At 40.1% G+C, this 23,880-nt stretch overlaps 2 protein-coding genes across 6 annotated transcripts in view; one reads left to right on the top strand and one right to left on the bottom strand.

Annotated features, from left to right (window-relative positions):
• Positions 1 to 11,083, top strand: part of MYH15 (myosin heavy chain 15) — a 47,598-nt gene extending 36,515 nt beyond the window's left edge. Inside the window, exons 34-42 of the mRNA XM_062596757.1 lie at positions 203 to 318; positions 2,362 to 2,554; positions 3,147 to 3,350; positions 4,463 to 4,588; positions 5,906 to 6,076; positions 6,646 to 6,750; positions 8,219 to 8,314; positions 8,803 to 8,940; positions 10,942 to 11,083. Coding sequence (XP_062452741.1) covers positions 203 to 318; positions 2,362 to 2,554; positions 3,147 to 3,350; positions 4,463 to 4,588; positions 5,906 to 6,076; positions 6,646 to 6,750; positions 8,219 to 8,314; positions 8,803 to 8,940; positions 10,942 to 10,959 — 1,167 coding nt within the window. The 3' untranslated portion in view covers positions 10,960 to 11,083. The remainder of the gene's footprint in view (positions 1 to 202; positions 319 to 2,361; positions 2,555 to 3,146; positions 3,351 to 4,462; positions 4,589 to 5,905; positions 6,077 to 6,645; positions 6,751 to 8,218; positions 8,315 to 8,802; positions 8,941 to 10,941) is intronic.
• Positions 8,861 to 23,676, bottom strand: HHLA2 (HHLA2 member of B7 family). 5 transcript variants are annotated; one of them, XM_062596768.1, is made up of 9 exons: positions 23,175 to 23,676; positions 22,049 to 22,115; positions 20,070 to 20,253; positions 19,605 to 19,701; positions 18,306 to 18,626; positions 17,602 to 17,862; positions 15,777 to 16,061; positions 13,115 to 13,206; positions 8,861 to 11,718 (listed from the first exon to the last, which is right to left on the bottom strand). In XM_062596768.1, exons 4-9 carry the CDS (start codon positions 19,666 to 19,668, stop codon positions 11,689 to 11,691), a joined length of 1,053 nt encoding a protein of 350 aa, XP_062452752.1. In that variant the 5' UTR covers positions 19,669 to 19,701; positions 20,070 to 20,253; positions 22,049 to 22,115; positions 23,175 to 23,676; the 3' UTR covers positions 8,861 to 11,688. The 5 variants fall into 5 exon arrangements, with proteins under 5 accessions (XP_062452752.1, XP_062452761.1, XP_062452770.1 ...); XM_062596777.1 differs by having other exon boundaries at positions 19,605 to 19,697; XM_062596786.1 differs by having other exon boundaries at positions 20,070 to 20,132.
• Between the last annotated feature and the right edge of the window lie 204 nt (positions 23,677 to 23,880).

Below are 23,880 nucleotides of genomic sequence, written 5' to 3'. Positions count from 1 at the left end.
CAAGTTGCATTAAAAGGCAAATAAATGTGTTGTTTCACTATATAAGCAGCTCACGTCCTTGCCTAGAGAGAGGCAAAGATGAAACAGTTCTTCTGCGAACAAGAAGAAAAGTATAAAAGGATCCTCTTTGGGCTGTAACTAGTGACTTGTGCAAAAAAATGGCAACTTCTGTTTTGCAAGATTTTGGTGCTTTCTGTTTTAGGGAGCTCTGGAGCATGAAGAAAGTAAGACCCTTCGTTTTCAACTTGAACTTTCCCAATTTAAAGCAGACTTTGAAAGGAAACTGACAGAGAAGGATGAAGAAATGGAAAATATAAGGTACTGTGCAGTGAGCAGTACGTTCTGCTGCTGGGGGGTAATCTCAAGGTCCAAGTGAGCCAAAGGTACCGCAGGTCCTTATGCCAACAAAAGGAAATGCTGTCTGTACCAGAAACCAAGAGAGCTCTGGTTACTTGCCAAAGGACTGTCTACCACGGTAACATTTCAGAGTTCAAATACTCCTGTCAGTTCAGTCATTGCCAGTGTACACACGAACCCATCATACATATCACGTAGCAGCAATAACGCACGTTGACTGGCACCACCAGGGTCGTGGAGCAGACCCTAAAGCCGTCAAGTCTGTGCGTCTGTAATGTGGAGCCAAGCGGCTCTAGCTTAGTGCCTCCCCCAGGATGATGCTTCCCAAGCGGTACCACAGGCAAGAGCACCACAACTACATCAGTGGTGCTCAAACCCATTTTGTCTAAAGGGAATCTTTAAGCCTGCATTTGGTTAATTTATGCAGCTGTAGCTTCCTTGATTGTGGCAGGATGAGGGGCTCACAGTCAGGAGTCATGTTTACGCCTGTCCGGTAAGCAGTGAGAACTGCAGAGATGCAGAACGTATGACTAATAAAAGGAGAAGAATTTGCAAGTGAAAAGGATAAAAGTGATAATGGGAAGTAATTGGATGACAGAAACCGGATGTCTTTTGTCTCTTGTCCATCCCCTCCTCCCACTGTACAAATTCTTATCTAAAGAGCTGTGCTTTTTTAATATTGTGCTATGCTAGGCCAGATTTTTAGTAACGTGCACATTCAGTTCTTCAGAAAACTCAACTTGAGTTATTTATTAATCCAAGCACCACATCATTGTTCATAGTAGAAAGGGTAGGACAAGAGGAAGTCTGAAGTCTGCTTTGGCCATCGCAGAGGCAAATGTTGTTATGTCCATGGTTTCATAAACAAATAAGGTTTTGGCTTTGGTTTCATAGAATATCTTCTGATGTCCTGCAGATGTCTGTGTTCCAGAAATCCTAGGAGAAGTGTGTCCTAATCGGCTCAGCTTTGATATGAAGGTTTTATTGCTTAATTTTTCAGTAGGCTGGCTGTGTTGCTCCTTAGGAATCAAGGGCACAGTTCAGTGCTCACTGAAGCGATAAGCTCAAGGTTTCCCTTGTTGACTCAGTGAAATTCCCAGAACTATCAGCAGAACTCGGCCAGCAGCGAGATAAATACATTTCACTATATGAGTTGTACTCTCTGCTTTGTGTTACTGTCTAGCTGGAAAAAGGCAGAACTTCTATCATGGCTTTTGGAGCCTAAAATTGTTGCTTTTCAGGCTTCTCTGTTCAAATTGTTATAGAGTCAGGAAAAGTATGCAACTGTAAGGTATATCTGTTTCTCCATCTTTATGTTGACACTAACCTACCTTTCCAGGGAAACTAGACTGTTAATTAGGGAGGGCTTAATCTCTCCTAATTTTAGAGATCCATAATTGCGGATTTCTATTTACGAACTATTCCTCTTCTAATTAAGCATAGGAAATATATGTTTAGATATCTAATTTAAGGTGGGATAAATGGTACCTTACAAGTAACATTTACTATAGAGGGAGCATAGGGTGATTAGTTTTGATGTAGCTATCTACCTTCAGTTTGATTAATCCCCTTCCCTAATGCCTTCATAAAAAGGTTGAGATGTAAAACATCGGGCTCGGTAAATGACTCGGTAAATATCTCAGTAAGTGACTGCTAAGCTTTAAGTGCTTCTTGTTATGTTCAAAACTGCACTTAACTTGAGCTGGTAAGAGATCTGAGATAATTCTTTGCTATAATATTGCCAAAGGAAACAGGGGAGAAGGATGCTGTGGATGCTTATGGATCAGGAGTTAGCTGAAGGAGTGAAGCTCTGCAGCCAGTTAGACGACAGTGACGCACTATAAACCAGCACTATATATGTCATTCAGAAATATACTGGTATTTCTAGAAATGAGAGACTTTCAGAAAGTAAAGTGTTCCTGCGCGTAGTTCTACATTCCTCTACAGGGGAGGCAAATGACTCCCTTTACTTTTAATGTCCCTTTTATATTGTTCCAAAATCAGGAGAAATCAGCAACGTGCCATAGATTCACTGCAAGCCACCCTTGATTCTGAAGCCCGGAGCAGAAATGAAGCCATCCGGCTGAAGAAGAAGATGGAAGGGGACCTCAATGAGATGGAAATCCAGCTCAGCCATGCTAACAGACATGCTGCAGAAGCAACAAAGTCTGCACGTGTCCTGCAGACACAAATAAAGGTACTCCTTTAAAGCGTAAAGACTTGCATACAAACAAGCTTGAAACATAAAACAACTGTTGAGGCAGAAAGCTATAGTTCAAGGTATCCAAAATATTTTCTTGGGCACTTGCAAGTGCTTCAAAAGTGGAGAGGAAGTCAGGTTGGCTGGAGTACAGGGAGTATCTATATATTCAGCTTTGTCCTCTGTTTCAAAACTTGTAACAGTTAGAAAAAAAACAGATAAGAAAAAATAAAGAAAAAAATAAGCTAAAAAGCTTTGCTAAGAGCCCTCTTAAATCACCACCTGCCTCATGTCTCTCCCATGCCCACGCAGCTGCTTCTGCCTTCGGCAGAACTGCCAGCATTGACAAGTTTGAACACTCAGGTTTTTCCTCATCGCACCACATACCAGAAAAGCTATACAGTTCACAGTGTGGAGGAAGCCTTTCTCCGAGTTATCTTCTTAAAGGCCTCCTGAGGTGAGCCCCATGCAACCTTTACAGTCTGGGGTTCTGTCTTGTAAGTACAGTGGTTGGAAATGGAGTTGCATTGTGCTGCTGCATTGTGCTGCTGATATAAAAAAAAAAAAATAAATGGCTGCTTTGTTCTAGGAGCTTCAGGTGCAGTTGGATGACTTGGGACATGTGAATGAAGATCTGAAGGAGCAGCTGGCAGTCTCTGATAGGAGGAACAATCTTCTCCAGTCAGAGTTGGATGAGCTGAGGGCTTTGTTGGACCAGACTGAACGGGCAAGGAAGCTGGCTGAGCATGAACTGCTGGAGGCCACTGAACGTGTGAACCTGCTTCACACCCAGGTTTTCTTTATCTGCGCTCTCTCTTTCACTGGGTCTTATTGAGCCTTGCTGATTAAGCACTAACCAGTCTCTGCTCAGACAAGAATTCATTTCCCGTGCCCATCTTAAGTAAGTCATGTGCTTCCTTACCCTCTGATAAGGGAGAAAATAAGATGAGAGGAAATGTCTCACTCTGTAGACATGCCACCTCATTCCCATAAATTTAGCTAGACTTGATGATTTAGCCAACTGCTCTAAATAATTCCCAGAAGAAATAATGATGCAAGGTAACAAGTGTATATTGATTTCTTTTTTTCCTCTCAGTGCTGTGAAACCACAGCTTCTTGTTTTAGCTAAGCCATGGCCCAGTTAGTGAGTCATTACTGTGGAGAAGCAGCACATATGACGCTTTTGTGCAGATGATTGCACAACTGCTTTGGCAGTCAGTGATGAAACTTGCAGAGCCCGAGTTCTCCCAATAGATGTATTGTGTGGGGCAGGAAACTACTCCGAGGCAAAGAACTCTCTGCCACATGATAAATCTTCATTAACGTGGGGCCATCAGAAGAGAAGAAGGTTTAGAGAAGGGGATAAGTCTTCAGATTTGTTTAACCATTTTATCACAATGGAGACTGTTTTTAGAGGGTCGCAGTACAGTATGTCCTGACTTGCCAGCATTTTTGCTACAAAACCAAAACTATTTCTCAACAAATAATTGTTAGAACACAAGAAACGTGCTACAGGCTGGCTGTGTTTTGCAGTGCTTCCTGCAGCGCATTGATGAGATGGCATTTTTATTTCAGTTATCTCTTAGACTAACTGATTATGGATCATTAGTTTCCCAGATGAACAGCCTAATTCATTCTGCTATTTCAGCCTCTTATTACTTTATGCTTTTTCAAAATCTAAATATTTACGACTTTGAGAATATCTTTAATCTGAAGCAAAGTTAGATAGTTAAGCCCAATTCTTACCACATACATCAGTCTCCCTTCTCAAATAGTGCTCTGTGTAATCCAAGGGCTGCAAAAATCACTAAGCCTAGGTTTGCTGTGGTGCTTAAGAGAATTTACGTCTCTAATAGTTATTTCTCTTCCTTTTCCACTTTTCCTTTGGGGGAAAATTAACAAAAGAACACAAGCCTAATCAATCAAAAGAAAAAGCTGGAGGGTGATATTACTCAGATGCAGAACGAAGTGGAGGAATCGATTCAGGAGTGCCGGAATGCAGAGGAAAAAGCTAAGAAAGCAATCACAGATGTAAGTGGCCTGGTTCCTTGCTCACTTCTTTTCCTGCAACCAAGCCTCAAATCTCCATTTCTGTGCTTGTTATATAGCTCGCAAACCTGATACAGCCCATGTGTTCCACAGCTATCTGGAGGTAACTGGTCAAACTATAGAATAAAATAAGGTGGAGGTAAAAAGAAAGGAAAACTTCCTGATCTTTTTTCTTTTTTTTTTCTTTTCTTTTTTTTTTCCCAAGAAGGCAGATTCCACTGGTTCTTAAAGTCTTCGGTTATGTAGGTGAATCTTATAGCTGGATAGGCTGTACAAACACTAGGCAATCTCCTGGCAGCAGTGTACATAGAAAAAGAATCTGATGGGTGAAGGAAAACTGGTGAATCCCAAATGAAACATCCTAAAACTAGGTATTTGTTGGGAAAACATGGGGCCTCAAATCCCAGGAAGAGAGGCTGAGGGCATTCTTCTAGGGAAGACATCAGTTGGGCTAGTAAGCTTCTTTTCCCACAAACCTGGAGAAATCCATGTCTTTAGAGTCCAGTCAGAGAGTATCACATCATACCAACAGATGATAAGAAGAAATTTAGAACAGGAGGTTTCTATGAGTTACCTGTCTGGACTTCCTGAGCGAAGCTATTCTAGTACCACGTTCTTTACCGCTTCTCAGCTGACAGTGCTATTACTGCCTGCCAGACAGAAGACACTAAATGTCGTTGGTTCTGCTCCAGTCAGGACTGTAATGATTGCTGCCTTCCAAGGATTGCTCAGTAATGGATACAAAATCTGAAAATGGCTCTTGGTGGCAGGAACACATGTCAAATCAAAAATCAGATAATTGGTACCCTCCTTATGGGTCTAGCAGATAGGTCAGGGACTGTGTAGGATATTGAAACTGAGCTTCTCATCCCAGCGCAGACTGGGAAACAGTTCTGCTGTTGTAGCTGCTCAGGCAGTGCTAGTCTATGGCTGTGCAGGGGAACTTCAGTCTGCCAGTTGTTTTAATTCACCATCTCTCACAAGTTCCAGACTCCAAGATCAGATTTTGAGTAAGTTCTAAGTAAAATGTCTGCAGTGAATGGCAAGTGTTTACTTCTAAGCATGATAAATGAGCACAGATACTGCTGGATCTTAAAACACAGCATTAGAATATGGAGAAGGAAAAGATCTACAAGATTATTGTGTGTACTACATTCTCTCTGGGCAGGACATATGGGCACAAAATATTCTCTGGAGCTTTGGGTACAAATGATCCAAGCAGTACATCTTCCTGCATTTCTTCTGAAATGTAATTCAAAAGCATAACAAAGCTGCTATAAAGTTTGGTTGATTTCTCAGGCAGCAATGATGGCTGAGGAGCTTAAAAAGGAGCAAGATACTAGTGCTCACTTGGAGAGAATGAAGAAGAACATGGAGCAGACCATTAAAGACCTCCAGAAGAGACTGGATGAAGCAGAGCAAATAGCCCTGAAAGGTGGCAAGAAGCAGATCCAGAAACTGGAATCAAGGGTAAGTTTATGATCGAGCTGTGGACTACTACCTCCTGCCTTACAGAGCTGAGACTAGGCGGGCGCCCTGGGGCCTCCTGGTGAGTTCATAGAGCGCAGTGAAGTATACTGTGAACTCTTTCCTCTGTTGCCCAAAACACAGGTGAGCAGTTCTGAGAGGCATGTTTCCCCTTCACCATCCCAGTTACAAGGAGCTATTGTTGCATCAAGCCCATGACTTAAAAAAAAAAAAAAAAAAAAAAAAAAAGCTGGGAAAAGCAGGGGACAAGCCAAGGTCTGAAAAAATAGGAAAACTTTCTCCAATGCATGCTTCACTTACTTAAATTTTTTTTTGGCCTTCACAGCTGTCTGTAGAGCATCTCATTCCAGGTGGGATCTCTTGACAGCTAGTGCAGCTTACATACCTTTATGAAAAAGCAGCACAGAAAGGCTGCCTTTTTGATCTGTTCCTGAAATTCAGCTCTATGGAGATCCTGCAAAAACAAGCACTGCTTGAACTGTGAACTAAATTATCTGTTGCTTTAAATATACGGCAAAAGGGAAAGGGTTTTGGTTTTTTTCCTTTTGCAGGTTCGGGAGCTGGAGAATGACCTTGAGAATGAACTCCGCCGTAATTCAGATGCCCAAAAAGGAGCCCGCAAGTTTGAGAGGCGCATAAAAGAGCTAACTTACCAGGTACTGTGAGGACTGCACTAACCACCAGGTCCCTGGAAAGAAATGCATTCCCTAAGTCTGCAGCTGCATCTGTTTCACTAAAGGACCGTATGTCTCAGAGTTTTCTCATTGTGGGGATTTTTAGGGACGGGAAGAACATCTCATCTTGCTACTAATGCTAGAAGGCCTGTTACTGCTGGGTTGTGTGCAGTTCCAGCACAGTGCTAGCGTGGAGCAGCCTTAGATGACAACCAACATCTGCTTGAGAATAGAGAGCCCAGCTGTCGCTCAGCTGTGCTCATGTTACTAAAAGGAGCCAAGAGGATTCAGCTAACTTTCATCCGTGGTTTGGATAGCTGACATTCCTATGTGAACTTACATGCCAGTGTGCCAATTTTAATGGTTAGGATCAACCTGTGCGTGCGGCTCTTGCAGGCATGGCAACTGACTGTGAGCAGCAACAGCTGAGCGCAAATTTTAGAGGTCACTACTAAGTACCAGCTTGAGCTTCCATTTTCATACGGAAAACGGTCTGATCCCCAGTAATTCCTCCACTCACAAACCTGAGTTGGTTGGCTTAGCAAGCATGACTTCAACAAAGTGGGGAAATAAAAATGCAACAGGCAGGTCAGCAGGGTGAATTTATCCCCCAGACTATTCACAAATGTCCTTTCTGTTTTTTTTTATGGGGCAACCATAAGCCTGGCTCCTTGTTTCTTACCTCTAATGCATCACACGGTGTAGGACTGTCAAATCCCAGGGCTCAGCCACCTGGTGCTGGGCCACAAAGCCTGGGCTAAGCCTCCAGCAGATTTGCTAACAGATGCTGTTACTGCTTGTCTTTCAAAAAGTCTTCAGCACAGAGCACTGATCCTCTCACTTTCAGCACCATTCTTCTGAAGATAATCCCACCCACCTGCTTAAGGAGTTTTTTTTTTTTTTCAGTTGCCTACCTGTTATTTTACTCTAACTTTCCCACACAGAGGCCAAAGGTTGTTTCCTCAGAAAACAATGCTCATGCACAAGTAGACAGACTTACGGGCTGTGAGAGCTTAAAGCTGGCTCCTTTGAACAAAAATGCCTCCAAATTTTAAAAAGAAGTAAATTAAACGCATTCTAGGTTTGCCCATCAGTCTGTTTCACTCAATAATGGCTCTCTGTAACGAAGAGAGTACTCCTCACTCCTGAGCAGGAATTCTCCATGTATCTACATACATACAGCTGTATGTGTGAGTGTATATATACAGATTTATGTATGTATAAATGGAAGGCTGCTTTCTCTTTTAGTCCTCAGCCTCCGAGTTTACACACATTCCCAACCAACCTATAGATATTTTTCTCATCTGTACACAGGGTGATCACAGTATGGTGTGTTTGTATTTCAAACTATACTTTTCCATAATATATATGTCACCTGTAACTACTCGACTGCAGGAGACGCTTTAGACCTTTGCACTCTATTAACCCATTCAGTGGTGTTTTGGTACAGTCAGAAGAAGATAAGAAGAATCTGGCCAGGATGCAAGACCTGATTGACAAGTTACAATTAAAAGTGAAGAGCTATAAGCACCAAGCAGAAGAAGCTGTGAGTAACTAATTGAGGTTTCTTTCTGTGAGAAATTCATTGTCCTGTAACCACAGTCTCTAGTGGCAGAAGCTTTCGGTACAAATACACATTTTGTGTGTGTCTCTATATTTGTATAAACTATGTATTTACACATGCATTTATAACATAAAAATATATAGTATATATGGTGATCATATTTAAGAAAAGATGTTCAATTTTAAGACTGCAGTGTAATTTGCTGAGGTGGGGAGGAGGGAGGCCACAGCTTATTCCCCCTACTAGTCCCTCAGGAGGCAGGTGGAGAGCCTCCCAATTTACTTACTTAAAATGGAGAGTGCCACTGGAAACATCAAACCTGTAAAGTGACAAACTCAGTTCTCCAAGAGGCAAGCAGTTTCTAGACGGCCATTGCCGAGTCATGTTGAGCACTTTCTGTCATGGTTGCAAATGAGGGCTTTGTTTCGCACGGAGGGCAGGAAATCAGCCTCAATGTTTTCTCTCACCAGGAAGCACAAGCCAATCTCTACCTTTCCAAGTACAGAAAACAGCAACACGACCTGGATGATGCTGAAGAAAGGGCTGAAATAGCTGAATCCCAAGTTAATAAGCTGAGGAGCAAGTCAAGAGATATTGGCATGAAAAAGGTATGGTTATAACATAAGGCATAGATGCAACTGTTTAATACACATTAGTGCATACAATGTACACATGAAGATCTGTTGCACCTCTTAAAATAGCATAGGGTACAAAAAATGTTCTTTATTTTTTGTTTCAGTCAACACTATTTTTACGTGAAGGTAAGCAGCTGAAGCTTACGAGAAGTGAAAGGCCCATCCCCTCAGTGTTGTCATTCAACCTTTGTCGCTCAGCAGCCACACCCCAGAACTGATTTTCTTTACAAGGGGTATTAAAAACCTCCATCTTTTTCCCCTCTGATGATGTAAATTCCAATGTACATGATACAGCCTAGGGATAACTGCTCTGATTGCCACATACTCTAATGCTGCTCGTTCAATGAAAACATGTTGGTTTTAAGGGCTAGATGAAAACAAACTATCAGTGATTAGTCATTTGGGTGCTGGGAAATCATTAAAAATTAGAAATATGTCTGTGTTGTTTTGCACTTGGGCAAAAGGGTAGTAGAGTAATATTGATAAAAATGAAAGATGCCTAGGAACTCGGTTTAGAACTGAAAGCAAACCTTTGCTTATTTGTGCTGCTTGCCTGATGGGAACCAGAGCAAGTGAGTGTCGGACCATTATTTGTAAAAGCTGGATCATTGCCTTACCTACTTCTTTTGGAAGTGTGACATAAACCCCCATGCTTAATGTCTTAGATTTTTTACAGGCAAGACAGGTCCTGCATCAAGTCAGAGAAAAGAACCCTTTCCATATCATTTTGTTATTTTTAATCACAATGATCCCATCACCTCCTTTTTCTCTGCTGTATCCACCATTCTGTGGGAGGAATATTTCTGCTTTTATATTGCACCAAGAGAGTCACCTTTAATTGATATAAGTTACTAGCTCCACTGACCAGAGCAGATCTACATCAAACTAGTTGAAGAACTAGTCTTTTATACATTTACATATGATGGAAGCAGTATTGCAGCTGAAGCTCACAGGATGTTTTGTGGCTTTTAATAGTAAACATTTCACGTATTTTTCTTCTTCAAACTATTCCAGCCCTATAAAACAGATGAAAACTTGTATAATTTCACAAAGCCATGCCATCACACAGATACTGAAAGAGGTAAACTATGGAAGTAGGGTTTTTTTACGTTGTAGTTAAGAGTATAGTTTACTACCTATCTCTTACTAATACCCTATTTCTTCCTCAAATAGGCAGAATTCAGAAGAGTGGATGCCTATTTTTGTCAGATAGATTTGGTGTTACCAAACCTCTTAGTACTGGCTCAGAGTAGAGTATTGCTCTGTCAGAAGATGAGCTCAATGGTACACATGGAGGGTGCTGTTTCCACAGGAAGGGAATTGTGGCAGTAATGGCAACAGCTACCAGGAAACATCCTCACATTCAGGCAGCAAATGCTACCCCAGGAGCCATGACTCATCTCCTTTGGCAATGGAAAGGCACCAAAGAGACTAGGTCTAAAGCAAAGGAAGGACAGAGAATTCTACAAAACAGATGTAGCCTCATGCTTGAGCATGAAATCTATTGTCACGGAATAACTGGGAAGCCTATAGGTTGAGTTCTGTTCACCACAAAAAGTCTAAAAAGACTTTTTAGATTATTTTTAATAGTGTAGCACTTTGAAATAGCTTGTGTACTGCTACTAGTACCCGTATCCCTGAGAACTCTGGCAAGTGTGTGCTGTTCAGAGAGAATAACACTGTACACTAACAGTGCTGTATAAAAGTCATCTGCTATCAAAGAGGGATCTACCTGCCCTAGCACTGGGACTAAAGACCTACATTGTTAGCTGAAGTAAGATAGGAAATGCTATCTAGCTTCAATATAATATGCTAGTTTAGTGCTGGTCTATTCAGCTATAACTTGGTAATGCCATAGGAGCAGAGACATTAGGGAACAGAAGCCTTTATCACCTACTTGAGAACTTATTCTAAACCTCTCTCAATGCTTCCCTTTTTAATGAATGTTTACCATTTCTCTCAACTGCATTTCAGGTTCATGAAGAGGAATAAATACCATCCACGTTGACAGTTATGAGAAGATGCTTCACATAATCAGCTGCACAACTGAAAGCATAAGTAGCAAAAAATAGGCACTTACTTACAGAAATAAATATCAAGTGAAAATCCAAAGAAACTGCTTAGTGTATTCCATTTGTTCCTTTGTATTTCTATTTTGCCTAGCCCCAGGGATCAATAAAAGATTACATTCTGCTGATTGCCCATTTCATTATGTTGGAACAAATCTTAATTGGCAGCTCTCTTGACAAATTCAAAACCAAGGGCAAATCCAATCACGTTTCACAGCCGTCTGTCCTTTATATGCAGACAGTTAAAGCAGCACAGATTAAAATCCACAGCCACTTGCTGCTTATATCTGTCCTGCCAGTTAGTGTCTGCACCAGTTCTGTAAGTCAGCAAAATAGCAAGCCCTCTCTTCCCTCTATACTGAAAAATAAAACCCCTCAAAACTGAACCTTTTTCTTCTATGAAATTTCATTTTATTTTCAGTCTTTTGAGCAGACTCATTGTATAGAAATGTCAGTTGATTTGAACAGTTTTTCTGCCAGTTTCTTTGCTTGTTACTGTTGCTCAGATAATTACATTTCCATTTGCTTCTGACTGTAACTCAACCTCGCTGTTCAAGGAAGTTTTTGTTCTTTCACGCTTCTTTTTTTAGCAGCAATCTCAGGAGCATCTGTGTTTGCAGAGAGGGTTTTTCCTTTTGGTACGTCAAGGGGCTTAGATGATGCTGCTTCTTTTGTTGTAACTCTAGCCAAAGCAAAAACGTTTGTAAGAACTAACGATGTGTAAAATTAATCTTCTAGTAAGAACAGAAAAAGACATGCTCCTTACAGATGTAAGGGTATTTTCTGTTTTGACATTAGCTGAGTTAAAGCAGCATCTATGTACGAGTGCAGAAAAATCCTGTTTTTTCCATCCATGCCTCCATCAATGCAACAGAACTGTGTTAACCTGAAGGCTGTTCTGCTTCCTCTGAATACAGTATGTTAAAGGTGTCAGGAAGTCTCAAGTTAAAGGAATCTTGTCTAATTCTTTCAAGCTTTGGTATCTACATTTTTTTCAATGAACTGTAACAGCTGCATCTCAGAAGTTGGTCAGAGTTACAACTGACTAAAAAGGAACAAGCAAGAACACGGGGGCAAAATGAGAAAAGATTGAGACTCAACCATTCAAGTGTTTGCATGCTGATGCATAATTATCATCTCATGGTAGCCATTGTAAAAAGTCTCCTAAAGATTTTCGAATTTGGGGTGTCAAAATCTTAAGGCCCAGAGGAGTGCTAAGGTAACTCTCTCTATGGATAGGGTCACGCTGTCAATCACAGGAAGTTTTACGTTAAAAAATAAGAGCAAAAGCTGGGTTTTTTTTAAAAAAAAATGGTTTTGGTTTTGTTTCAGGATACTCACTATAAACGCAAAGGAAGGACAGAGAATTCTACAAAACAGATGTAGCCTCATGCTTGAGCATGAAATCTATTGTCACGGAATAACTGGGAAGCCTATAGGTCAAGTTCTGTTCACCACAAACGTTTAGTGCAAAAGAAGGACAGATGGGATGGCGTGGATGGAAAAGACGGCATAAGGTGTAAGCAATTAAGTCCAACTAGGCTTAAATTCTGACCGGCTGAGGAATGAAAAAGATTGAGGCAAAAAAAATACAGCAATATGCAAGCAACTGTCTTTATTGCAGCATGAGAACTGGATATAGTTTTTGGCCTCACTGCAGACTAGGTCTGTGCACTGTTTGAGGGTCTGTTTGGGGTTTCTTTTTTCTTCCTTAAACACGAGAAACATGAGAAAATTAAACAATATTTGATTAGTTTTAAAGCAACTTATCAAAAGGTATTCGTGAATTGTAATCAACTTTCTGATCTTTTTATGGAGCAGAGGAGAACATCTGGTCAAGGGAAGTGCATGCTCGCATTTTTACAACTAAAATACTATTGTGTAGGTAGTCCCAGAGCGCTTCTGGTCAAAGAAAACAGCAAACATGAGGACAATTTCCTTATGCTTAGATATTTATCATTTTACATTTTCAGTTTCTGTTTGCATGCTTTTAAGCTATAGAAATCAAATTTACATTTCAGTGAAACACTCAAGGTCTGAATTTCATCTGAATAGTACAAAAAAATGACTGTACATACCTTGAAGAAGAAATAGCCACAGGTGCATATCACAGCCACTGAAATGATCACTCCTACAGTTATCCAGGTGGAATCTGAATTATCTGACTTTTCTTTAAAAATATAAATACCAACGAGTTAAGTCCTTACACTGCAAAAGTAATGTTTGCTGTTATTCAACAAGTATATCAAACTATGATTTTTCCTTTATTTATAATTTTAAAACTATGATTTAGGGAAAACCTCTCAGTTTCTTTTTGATGTTAATAATGCAATAATGACCAAATTACTTGACTATAGTATAACGAAAGACTTGAAATTGATACTTTAATGACTTAAGTGTGAATAGGAGAGAGCAGATTATTTTACTTAATTGCATTGATACAGAATTCTGTATGTTCTCAGATAATCTGAGGATTTCTTAATTCAAGCCCTATTTAAAAACAAGCAATTGCCTCATCTGGTAAACACTAATTCCAGTTATAGTGCTATGTGCCATTAATAGTATTACCAATTACCTACAGAACAACTCAGTAAGCGCTACTGAGCCTGGACCACAGATTTTGATTTCTGTTGTGAAATATTTGCAATTTGCATCTGGAACATTTCCCAACTTTACGACGCAACCATTTAGTGCAGGTGAGCACAAGCAGCAGCAGATTCTGAAATGATAACAACAGACTCCAGAGAAGAGCCCACTCTAGTAGAGGTTGGTTCTATATGGCACTGAGCCCCTCATCACTCCAGTTAGCTGATTTCAACAACCTGAAACCACTCAGACTCACAAGACTCATTTCTTTCTTTTCTTTCTCTTTTTTTGAAGAAAGATTTCTTCCACTTCAGCTTTCCTTTCTGCTGCTCTGTCCTGTTAGTTTTTTTTTTATTCTTCTCTGAAAACTCCCTATGGTTGTCCAGCCATGAAAAATGAAATTGCCAGAACAGTTAATCTAGTCATTGTCTTAGCTTGGTTCTCTCCCACATGCAGATGTATGCTTACATCCTGTCAGTTCTTTTGGTAGAGCGGAGACCTTCCTTTACGCAAAGGAAGACGTCCACAAGTACTGCAAATTTATCTAGTTTTTCCTTTAGAAGTCTCCCTTTCAAGGATGCTTGGAAATCTTAGTGATGGTTGCACAGCTGCTGTGCTATTACCACTATCCATCATACTTATGCCCTACTGTCTCTATCCAGTCACCCTATGCTTTCAGTCTGTGCTGCCAAGAGAATGCTAATCTCTTTGGTAAATGTTTTCCTAATTCCATATAACGCATTTTTGGTCCATGAGTAGAAAAATTCTGAGTGTCATAATAATTTAGCCACTAAGGAAAGGATTTGTATCATTCTTTGCTGCTGCAAGGTCCCTCTGCAGCTAGGGACCAGAGAAAGGCATTTGTAAAAGACAATTCTGATCAAATTTGGACTGGAGAGCTAGCGCTCCCTCTCCTCTCTCTCTCTATCTCCTCCCCCGAGTAAATTTACAGAAAGCCTAATGGACTCCACACCTAAGTTAGGAGCATCCGTTGGATGTGTAAACCTTGGAGGTGTCCTGTATCCTCTGCTTCAGAGGTACAATATTAGGTTTACAGGACAAGGAAGATGATGCTGGCTTTTGAGCTGCAAGGAAGCGTTTGACAGAAAAGTTTTCTTTAAAGTAACTCCCCACCTCCTTCAGACTTTATATACCCATTGACACTTAAAACATATCACATACCAGTGAAAAGTCTTAAAACACAGCCCTAACCAAGTCTGTAGACTGAAACTAAGCTATTGAGGGGCAGAGGAGGGAACACAACAATTTGCAGTTTATTCTATTTCCTTTTCTGCTATGTTGCCTTTATTTTTCATGCCATTCTACCAACTTGTGTCAAGTTCCCATCTTGCTTAAAAACCAAAATGGTCTTTTAAGTGACTGCAAATAATTGCTTAAGATTCCTATCTGCTATTAGTTGAATGGTTTTCCTTTTTCTACCTTCAAACTGCCAGTTCAAGGAGATAGCTTCTCACACAACATACTATTTTTTTAAAAAAATGTAATTTGTTTTCACTATAATTTTAGAAAGCTGAAGTAAATTTTTAATCTTCAGTAAGAATTTTCAGCAGGTGGGAAATTCAATCAGCAACTCTCCTGGAAACTGGAGATAACGAAATAACTGTAGCTAAAAGTTCACAGCCACAAATCTAGAGTTCATAGAACTTTGGCATGCATACAAATATATGTATTAAGTCAAAAAAAAACTTTTAAAATATCAGTAACTGTGTGTTCTCCTCAACAAGCTTTTTTTCAGCAGGAAAAAACTATAGAGAAAATTTATACCACATTCTTGGGCTTCCCTGCATGCTCCTGCTACCTTTAAACACAGCTATCTAGAAGTTGATTCTGTATGTTGCTCTGAGCTCTCAGTTCTGAATGCAGTCAATGGGAAATAATGGCATTCACCAGTTTTCAGACCTTTTACCATAATAAGCTGTTGACTGCAGAAATACAATCTTCCATTCTTTAAATAAATACATTTTAGGCAACCTTTTTTCTCCTAAGTCAACTCCAACACAGAATCTCTTCTATCCACCTATATCTATTGTGCAAGATGTTTTTTCTCAATAATTCACAGATTTGATTGACCCTATTCCTCTGCATTCCCCCCACAGGCTCCCATCCTCTGATGTAAAAACAGTATTGACTTACCAACATGCAAAGTTCTCACAATAAGTCTTGTGTAGTGAGGTGTTGAAATATTACAAAGATATTCTCCACTGTCATTTGTAGTAAGATCATTTAATATCAGTGAAAAGTCAGCTTGGTTAATCTGGGCTCGTGGCTGGCCAGAGTGAGATGTACCATTGAAGGAGGCCAGGACCGAAATGACTGCATGTCTGTTTATTGTCCAGACAACATTGAAACCCTTTGTAGTGTAATTAATGTATTCACAAGGAATTGCAGTGCTATTTCCTTCCACACTGGACAGTTGCTCTGAAACAGATAATTGAAAAACCCTCAGGAATATTTTGGAAAATATTTTCACAGTTATTTAAATTTGTCTGAAATTTAAACTGATTGTACTACAATGTGCAATTCTAAAAACATATTTCATTATTTTGATATAGTATTCAAATATCACAGTAAGCTTCTACAAATATCTGAATTTGGATTTTTTTTAAGCGATATTAAGAAATGCAGGGGCTTTTCAAAACAAACCTATATAAAAAAAATCTGATTAATTGGTGTTAGTCTATACTTATGAAAACTGGTCTTGTTTTCATGCGACTATCTCTCTTCTACTTGGTTTCAGTTCCTGGGAGATACTAGTAAAAGTGATTCAGCCTAGTCTGAGTGTACTGCTTAAACCAGCATTAAATTCTAAGTGCAGGGAGTGGAGAGAAAATGCAACTAATCAGATACCTGCATACTGAAAGAACAAAGCTGTTGTTACAATGCATTTTGCTTTATTAAAATAAAATGATTATATTTAGTTTAAAAATAGTTAGAAATAACTTTTACATATTGCAGACTTAAATCCTTTATCTGTTTGTAATGAACATTTACATTCAATGAATACCCATCCTAGTCAGAGTGGGGCTGAAAGCCATTAGGGAAAAAAAAACAAAACTAACTGGGCTGCTGCTATCTAACAAAAATGAAAGCAGTACGTTCTCAAAGCATTCTGTTGAGACAACTGGTGGATGCGTGTAAATTCAAACAAAAATGTAACGAAATGTAGCGTTTTCTCTTCCAGTTCGAAGGACAAATTTATTAGAGACATTCATAGTACACTTGTTACCTAATAGGATATCATGCTTGAAACCTACTGTAACTGTGTGCTATTATATGTAAATTAAAAACAATGTGATTGTCCTGAAGTGTGTATAGAAGACTGTGAATGGAGAGAGTTCTAGCCGTGTTAGGGGAAAATCAGGGCAATGGAGGTAGCCAAGCATATCTGACAAGGGAACTGCTCTTGCATTGCTGTTGGTCCAATTAAGAAATATTTCCTAAGAGATACTTGAGGTTTAAAGGCACCAGTTACTTACCGAACTGTATTTCTAGTGAATACCTGGGATTGCATGAGCAGGACAAAATGCAGACTTTAAATTTCACAGCACTGCTCTTTCTTACTTAACTAACAAAATAAGCTGCTGTTTGCCCAGATCTGAACAGTGCTTGCTGCTCTTCCTTCCCATGCTCCCCATACACTGAACCTGGGTGCGTAAGAATGCATTTTGAGTAAAAGAAAATCAAATGGTACTGAATAAACTCAGGCAAAGAACAGGAAATGGATTGAATAGGGAACATACATATCTATAGCAGAAGGCTTGATCTATGTTCCTGGCAATCCTTCCTTGAATAACCCACAGCTACAGTAAGATTTTCATATATTTTGGCTCAGCTCAACAGAGTGCAAAGATCAATTACTATGCACCTCTCAAAACGTGAAACAAATAAAGAAAAAGGAATTCAGAGAAAAGCCAGTGATTCAGCAATGATGCAGGAAGCAACTGTAGTTCGTTCTTACCTTCTATCTTCCATTCAGCAATCCACTCTTCATGAGGGAGGTAAATATGACACTGGTAAGGCACAGATGTGTTTGTAATGTTCTGGTCACTTCTAACAGTATAGAGAATTCCAACCCTGGTTTCCTCCAGATTTGTTTGTTGGATGAATGTATTGCCTTGTGTCCAAGTTATACGTGGCATTGGGTAAGTAAGAAAGGCAGAGCACTTCAGCATCCTTTCTGTGTCTGTCTTTTGGTATTCCAGTGCATAATAAGAGGAAACTGTAAATATAAAAAAGTCCTATTACTTTCAAAATATTTTTTAACTTAAAGTGATTGGACTTTTAAACTATTATTGGGGCAAATAAACATAACTGAGAAAAATTTAATCTGTTTTGTTTCAGAAGACAGTATAGCATTATTTACTGTCAATACTGGGGTTTATACTATTGCAAGAATCCACATTGTGTGTTTAAAACTCACATATGCTATTTCATTACTCTGTACAAATCACCATGCAGTAGGTTATGAGAACGAACTCTGCACTATGATTTTTCAACTTCTGTTGCAACAATATTTTATCAGAGAAAATAAATTGCACGGGAACATTAACAGGCCAAACAGAGCATCTTTTGGGTTGGAGAATTTCAGTTCCATGTGACAAATAACATGGTGTAATCCAATTTCTATTGGTGCAATCCAAGCAGTTTTGATATCTCACTAACCTCTTATGTGCAGCATGACATCCTCTTCTGTTTTAGTTTGCTGTGTTCCCACATAGCAATGATAAAGGCCCTCATCAGTAAAGGTCAGGTTACTAAGTTTCAAGGAGGCATTTCCACTACCAATGTCCTCATGAAAAAGGAGTGTTCTGTTTCTGTAGTCCATGTCTTGGTTTCCCAGTTGATCTCTCTGATAGTAGTAGCTATGTACGTTTTTGTCCTTTATCTTCCAGTAAATTACTACATCATTACCACGTGGAAAAAAGCAAGGGAGGATGCAGTCTCTAGAAAACTGTCCCAATACTGTTGTCTGTTTTCTAGAACCTAAAGCACATAAGTGTTACTGAATAAGTTAGATTAAATACAGTCTATGTACATACTTCTGCTCCTCCTTTCCCCTGACAAAAACGCTCTGGTAGGTAGAATATTCCTACTGCTGGCTTCAAAAACATGCCCCTATATGGATTTGCTGTAATCCTCAGCACAAGTTTCCAGGATAGAAAGGGTGGAGCAGCAGTGGTATCTTTACTCCACTTTATTCCACTTAGTATTATAATGCAGGGCTCTTGTCTTTGAACTTCTAATCAGTTTAAGTAGGTAACTGGACTAAACACCTATATATTCAAACAAGCACACCTCCACCTTAGCACCAGAGCTTCAAATGATTTCCAAAAGTACCACAAAAATACCCCCAACATGAAAACCGGTTGAAGGAGTCCTGACCCTCAGGCTGCAGTTTGCCTTTCACTTACACCATGACATGCCCATGTTGCAATGATCTGGGTTACAAATAAACCTCACACAATCCCAAATGGTTGTACCATCACATAAAAAACAAGGATGCAATCGTGCAACTTCTTGAAATGGCTTCACCACCGCAACCAATGTCACCGAACCCTACCCCAACTTCCCGGGACAGTCCAAATTACTTTTCCTCAGCACCTTCAGTACAAAGTGAATCAATTTACTTCAAATCACTTTCAGTATTAGTTGACAATGACCAAGCCAGCTGTCTTTGTACAGAAGTGGCTGCTGAGCAGTCATATGATGTACTCCACCGGCCGAGCTGCATAAAGGTGACCACTAGCAGAAAGGTGAAGCACAGCCTGGGGGCTCAATGTGTGCAATGACCATGGCCATTTGTGCAGTGACCTTCCAGTCCTCTTTTGCTTCAAGAGTGCTTTACCTTAACACAGATTCATTCTTTACCATTATTACTTTAACAGTGCTTCACTTAATTCACTATTAAAAGAGCAGTAGTTGTCTTAGTTATTTTTCCAAAACAAAATGACCAAAACCTACCCCAAACTGTAAAGCATATATGAGACAAAAAGATGAGAATAGATGCTATTTTCTGTTCCTTCATGTCTTCTTTGGTTGATAGTAGACCCACTTCTAACTGACAACATAAAAGAAAGGGAAGAAAAACAGTTTAAATGCAGGTAAAAGACTTATGTTAATCACATAATTTTCTTTCTATAGTATTTCAAGGACAGTAGGCCTTTGTAACAAGTATTTGTTTGTAACAGTTTAGGCTTAGATTTTCAGCTGTAAGGTCTTTATGTAATATTATATATCTTATAACAAATGAGGATCTCTCATCATGACATAATCCCTTGCAGATTTAAAAATTCTATTGATTTTAAATGTGTTTACCCTCAGTGTTCTTATAGGGTTAGGGAACACTGATTATCAGAATTCATAAACAGGACACTGAGGAAAAATGGTCAGGTGTTATTTCCAAGAAAAGGTTTAAAAAAAAAGTACCTTAGCAAGTCAGATTTTTCCAGTTTCTAAAATAGGCCCTTGATTATTGCAACATTCTTCTTCCTGTGAGATGAAAATTTGCCTGCATTTGCAAAAATTGTAGACATGAAGAACTTTTCATGCTTTACTCCTCACTTCATTGAAAGGGCACGGGCTGAATTTCCAAAACTGCATACGCAGAAATCTAAAGTAGAAATATGCATGAGGAGGAGAAGGAAGGGAAGGTTCTCCCTTCAAAACTTCTGGTTTGTCAGCTGAACAACAATAAACTGAGGAAGCTCACACACAGAATGAGAAATTAATAATCTTATTGTAACTCCTAGACCACACAATTCCTCCACCCAGGTGCAGTATTCTAAAATCTAACATGATGGTGGAGAAATTACCCCATGAATAAAATAGCTTTAGAAGATGCAAAGCATTCCCCCTATTCCTTCTCCCCTCCCCAAAGGGCAGCTATAGGTATCTTTCCTAACTTACCTAGGGCACAGGTTTAGCCAGGCTTACTAACCAGTTCTTTTAACACTAACAAACAATTTTGACTGGTGTGTTAGTAATGGATGCAAACCTTACAAGGTATTTGTACATTATTTCTTTTGTGGAGATAGAGTGATTATTTTATGTAATCTCAATTTTATCTGAAAACAAAATAAGGTGGCACCAAACATTAAACCTGAGAAAGTGCCAGACTGAAATAAAGACTTACGATCTTTAAGATTTTTGATCCATGACAGTTATGCCCCATAGCAGTAATTGCTAATATCTACCTTCTTTTCCCTTTGCATTGGCAAATGGTGTGCATTATGTTTTCCTGGCCAACACATTTCCCCACTTGTTCATCACCTCCAGACTTAATTAATAAACACATCATGCTTGATGCTTGAATTTCAGAAACTTTAGTCAATGCTTAATTTCCTTTAGCAAGCATTGACACATCATTAATAGAGAGCTTACGCAGTTTGGCAGTGATGCTCTGGGAATAACATGGATCCAACAGTACCTTTGCACTGTCTTTGTGGCCTGCATCTTGCTTGCCTGTTCTAATTGCACTCCATAATGCTGTAGTGAAACACAAACTAGTTCCAGGGTTCACTGTAAATTTTCCCATTCAGCACAAGTGCTAGCTTTGGGTTTTCCCATTGTAGCATGTTGAGAAAAATATCACCTCAAGTTACAGAACAGCTTCTTTATAGGGATTGATTATGCTCTTAGTGACTCTGAAATTTAGCAGATAGACAGTGAGAGAGAGTAGAATAGAAGGTGAACAGGGAAAGACCATTCAGTAGGTCACCTAATGCTGAAACTAGGATGACACCAAATGAAATACCATGGTAAACTGCAGAACCTGCTGCCACAGAAAGTTCTGAATGCCAAAATTTTTGTGGATTAGAAAATGATTAAGCAAAATCCCCTTAGTCTTTGCCTGATTTTTACTTTTGAGCAAAAAGAATTTCTACTCCAATTCAGAAAGTCCTTCAGCCAATGACAGCTGGGAGGCAATATCAGGGAATTGTAATTCATATCTGTCTCATTCTAGGTCTGTACAAACATGGTTGTCAAAAGAGGAGTTCTGAAAAATTTCAAGTTTTTAGTTAATTTAATTCAAAGCTAAAAGCTAGCTACCTGAACACTTGCCAGTTTCTTTCTTTGTATCAAAACATTAACACCATTGCACTTTCTGTGCTTCTGCAGAAAATCTTGAAGACTGTAGGCTCTGGCAAATAGGCTTTTCAAAATTTGGGGCCTTATAAATATGAGGTATATGTATGCTGATATTGAGACGCCCACTGCAAGGTACCAAAGAAACATGGTCTTCTGTGTGCTACAGACCTAACTGGTGTTACCAAGAAATTGTATTTTGTATGTGGCTGCGTAGTGAATTATCAACACAAAATTATTGAAAAGTACAGCACACAATTAGAGTTAAGAGCATTGTAGTAATGTGAGTTACTGCTGCTCCTTTCAGGAGACTTACTTACTTATGCATACAAGTAGACCAGACAAACAGCTGAGATCGTGGGAGGGGCAACAGGAAACTTTTGGCCACTGCAGGGAAAGAACATCAAAAGGCAATTCTTTTTTCAGTTCGTCAGTCTGATGCACATAATATGATGTATTGCATCATATTATACTTCGCAATCGACCAGCACCCTGATCAGAGCACTCTTTAATAAAAATTACTCTTTTTCCTTATCAAGGTAACTTAACAATAGCACATTTCAAGTACATACATGCTTGTGAGAACTGGAAATGCAAGAGGATTTCAAGTTTTACTGGCAAGCGAACATAGAAAGTTTTGAAAAAACATGTTAATCACAAACCGATAAAATCCTGTACTAGCCCTAATGATACTAACTCTCCAGAGTTTTCCCACTGGATCTTCAGGTGTCATTTCAAGCAGCATCAATCTTCTGCTTTTCCCCAGCTAAAATTCTATGACTTAAATCATAACTCCATATCTGTGCTGTTGAGAAATGCTCCTGCAGGAAGAAGGCTCCCACATTCTAAATATACACTTAAAAGAAAAAAAAAGCAGATGACCTAAAACATTTTTACCTCAATATACACGTATAGCCCCTCCGACTCATATATTTGTAACACCAGAGTTGTTGTAAGAAGATTTATTTTTACCTCTCCTGACTTCATGAGCAGCCCAGAAGTTCAGAGTCCTGACAATTGTTTTAGTTGTTTCTCGGAGGCAGGATTACAGGTTGTGTGTGTACATATGTATGTGTATATCTATATAAATTTGCATAAAATGACCATACAGCTTCCCCTACCACGGCAGCCCCCTTTTCACAAAGCTTCCACACCTCTGCACTCACTGCTTTTGCTCTTAACCACCTCTGTGCCTGGCTTAATCAAACAAGCATTTTAGTAACTCCTGCGGGCTGTAACTGAGTAACAGAAGTTAATTATTGCCAAATGTGGTTTCACTAGCAGTGGTGATACCACTTAGGGATTGGAATTGTGCATTATCAGCACATAAGCACCACAGCCACAGAAGAAAGATGGGCAATTCTCTTTTTTTTATTAATGCGTAACTTACAAGTCTTATTCATGGATTGAGAAATTCTGTATGAACACTGTGCAGAAGTTACTTACCATCTTAAATGTAAGCCAAGATGCAAATCAGTGCAATACCATTCTTGGAAAGCCAGTAGTGTGAAACAAGAACAGTCTATGCATCAGGCTGTCTTGCAGCGTTAGATAACCGATTCTCTCTTCTCTTTAACAGTAATAATTCTCTAGTGTGTCATCTTCTCCGGGCAGTTGAAGCCCTGCGAGAGTTGCTTCTCAACAGGAGACACCGGCAGTACAGCTGCAACCACGGCAGAGGGCTCGCAGCACCGAAGTACCGAGCTGGGACCGCGGGCGGCAGCCGAAGGGGAGCAGTTCCCCCCTGCCAAAAGCAGGGCACAGGCAAGCAGCGCACCGTGCCGCACGCCCTCCGCCCCTCCAGGGAGCGCAACCTGCCAGGCCACCTGCTAGTTAAAGACAAGCAGCCAAGGGCGCTACTTCGGGGGCGGCTATAGGAAACGCCCCGCCGCCGCGCCCGGCCGCGTCGCGCCGCTCCGCCCCGACGCGCAGCGAGCACATGCGCCATGTTCCCTCACCGCTCCCCTCACCCCCGGCGCCGCGCACGGAGCGGAAGTGACGCTTTATCGTCCCCTTCCCCCAACCCCGATCCGCGAAGTTCGTGGGAGGGGGCGGTGCCGTGCCATAACTGAGCGGTGATTGGATGCCCGTCCCGGCATGCTTCGTTACCATTGGTGGAGCCGGTTGCCCTGGCGACGGGCGGCGGCGGCGG

This window comes from Rhea pennata, chromosome 1 (genome assembly GCF_028389875.1).
Source record: "Rhea pennata isolate bPtePen1 chromosome 1, bPtePen1.pri, whole genome shotgun sequence".
Classification (NCBI taxonomy): domain Eukaryota; kingdom Metazoa; phylum Chordata; class Aves; order Rheiformes; family Rheidae; genus Rhea; species Rhea pennata.
Note: the sequence above shows the minus strand (reverse complement) of the source record. Positions and strands in the feature narration are given on the sequence as shown.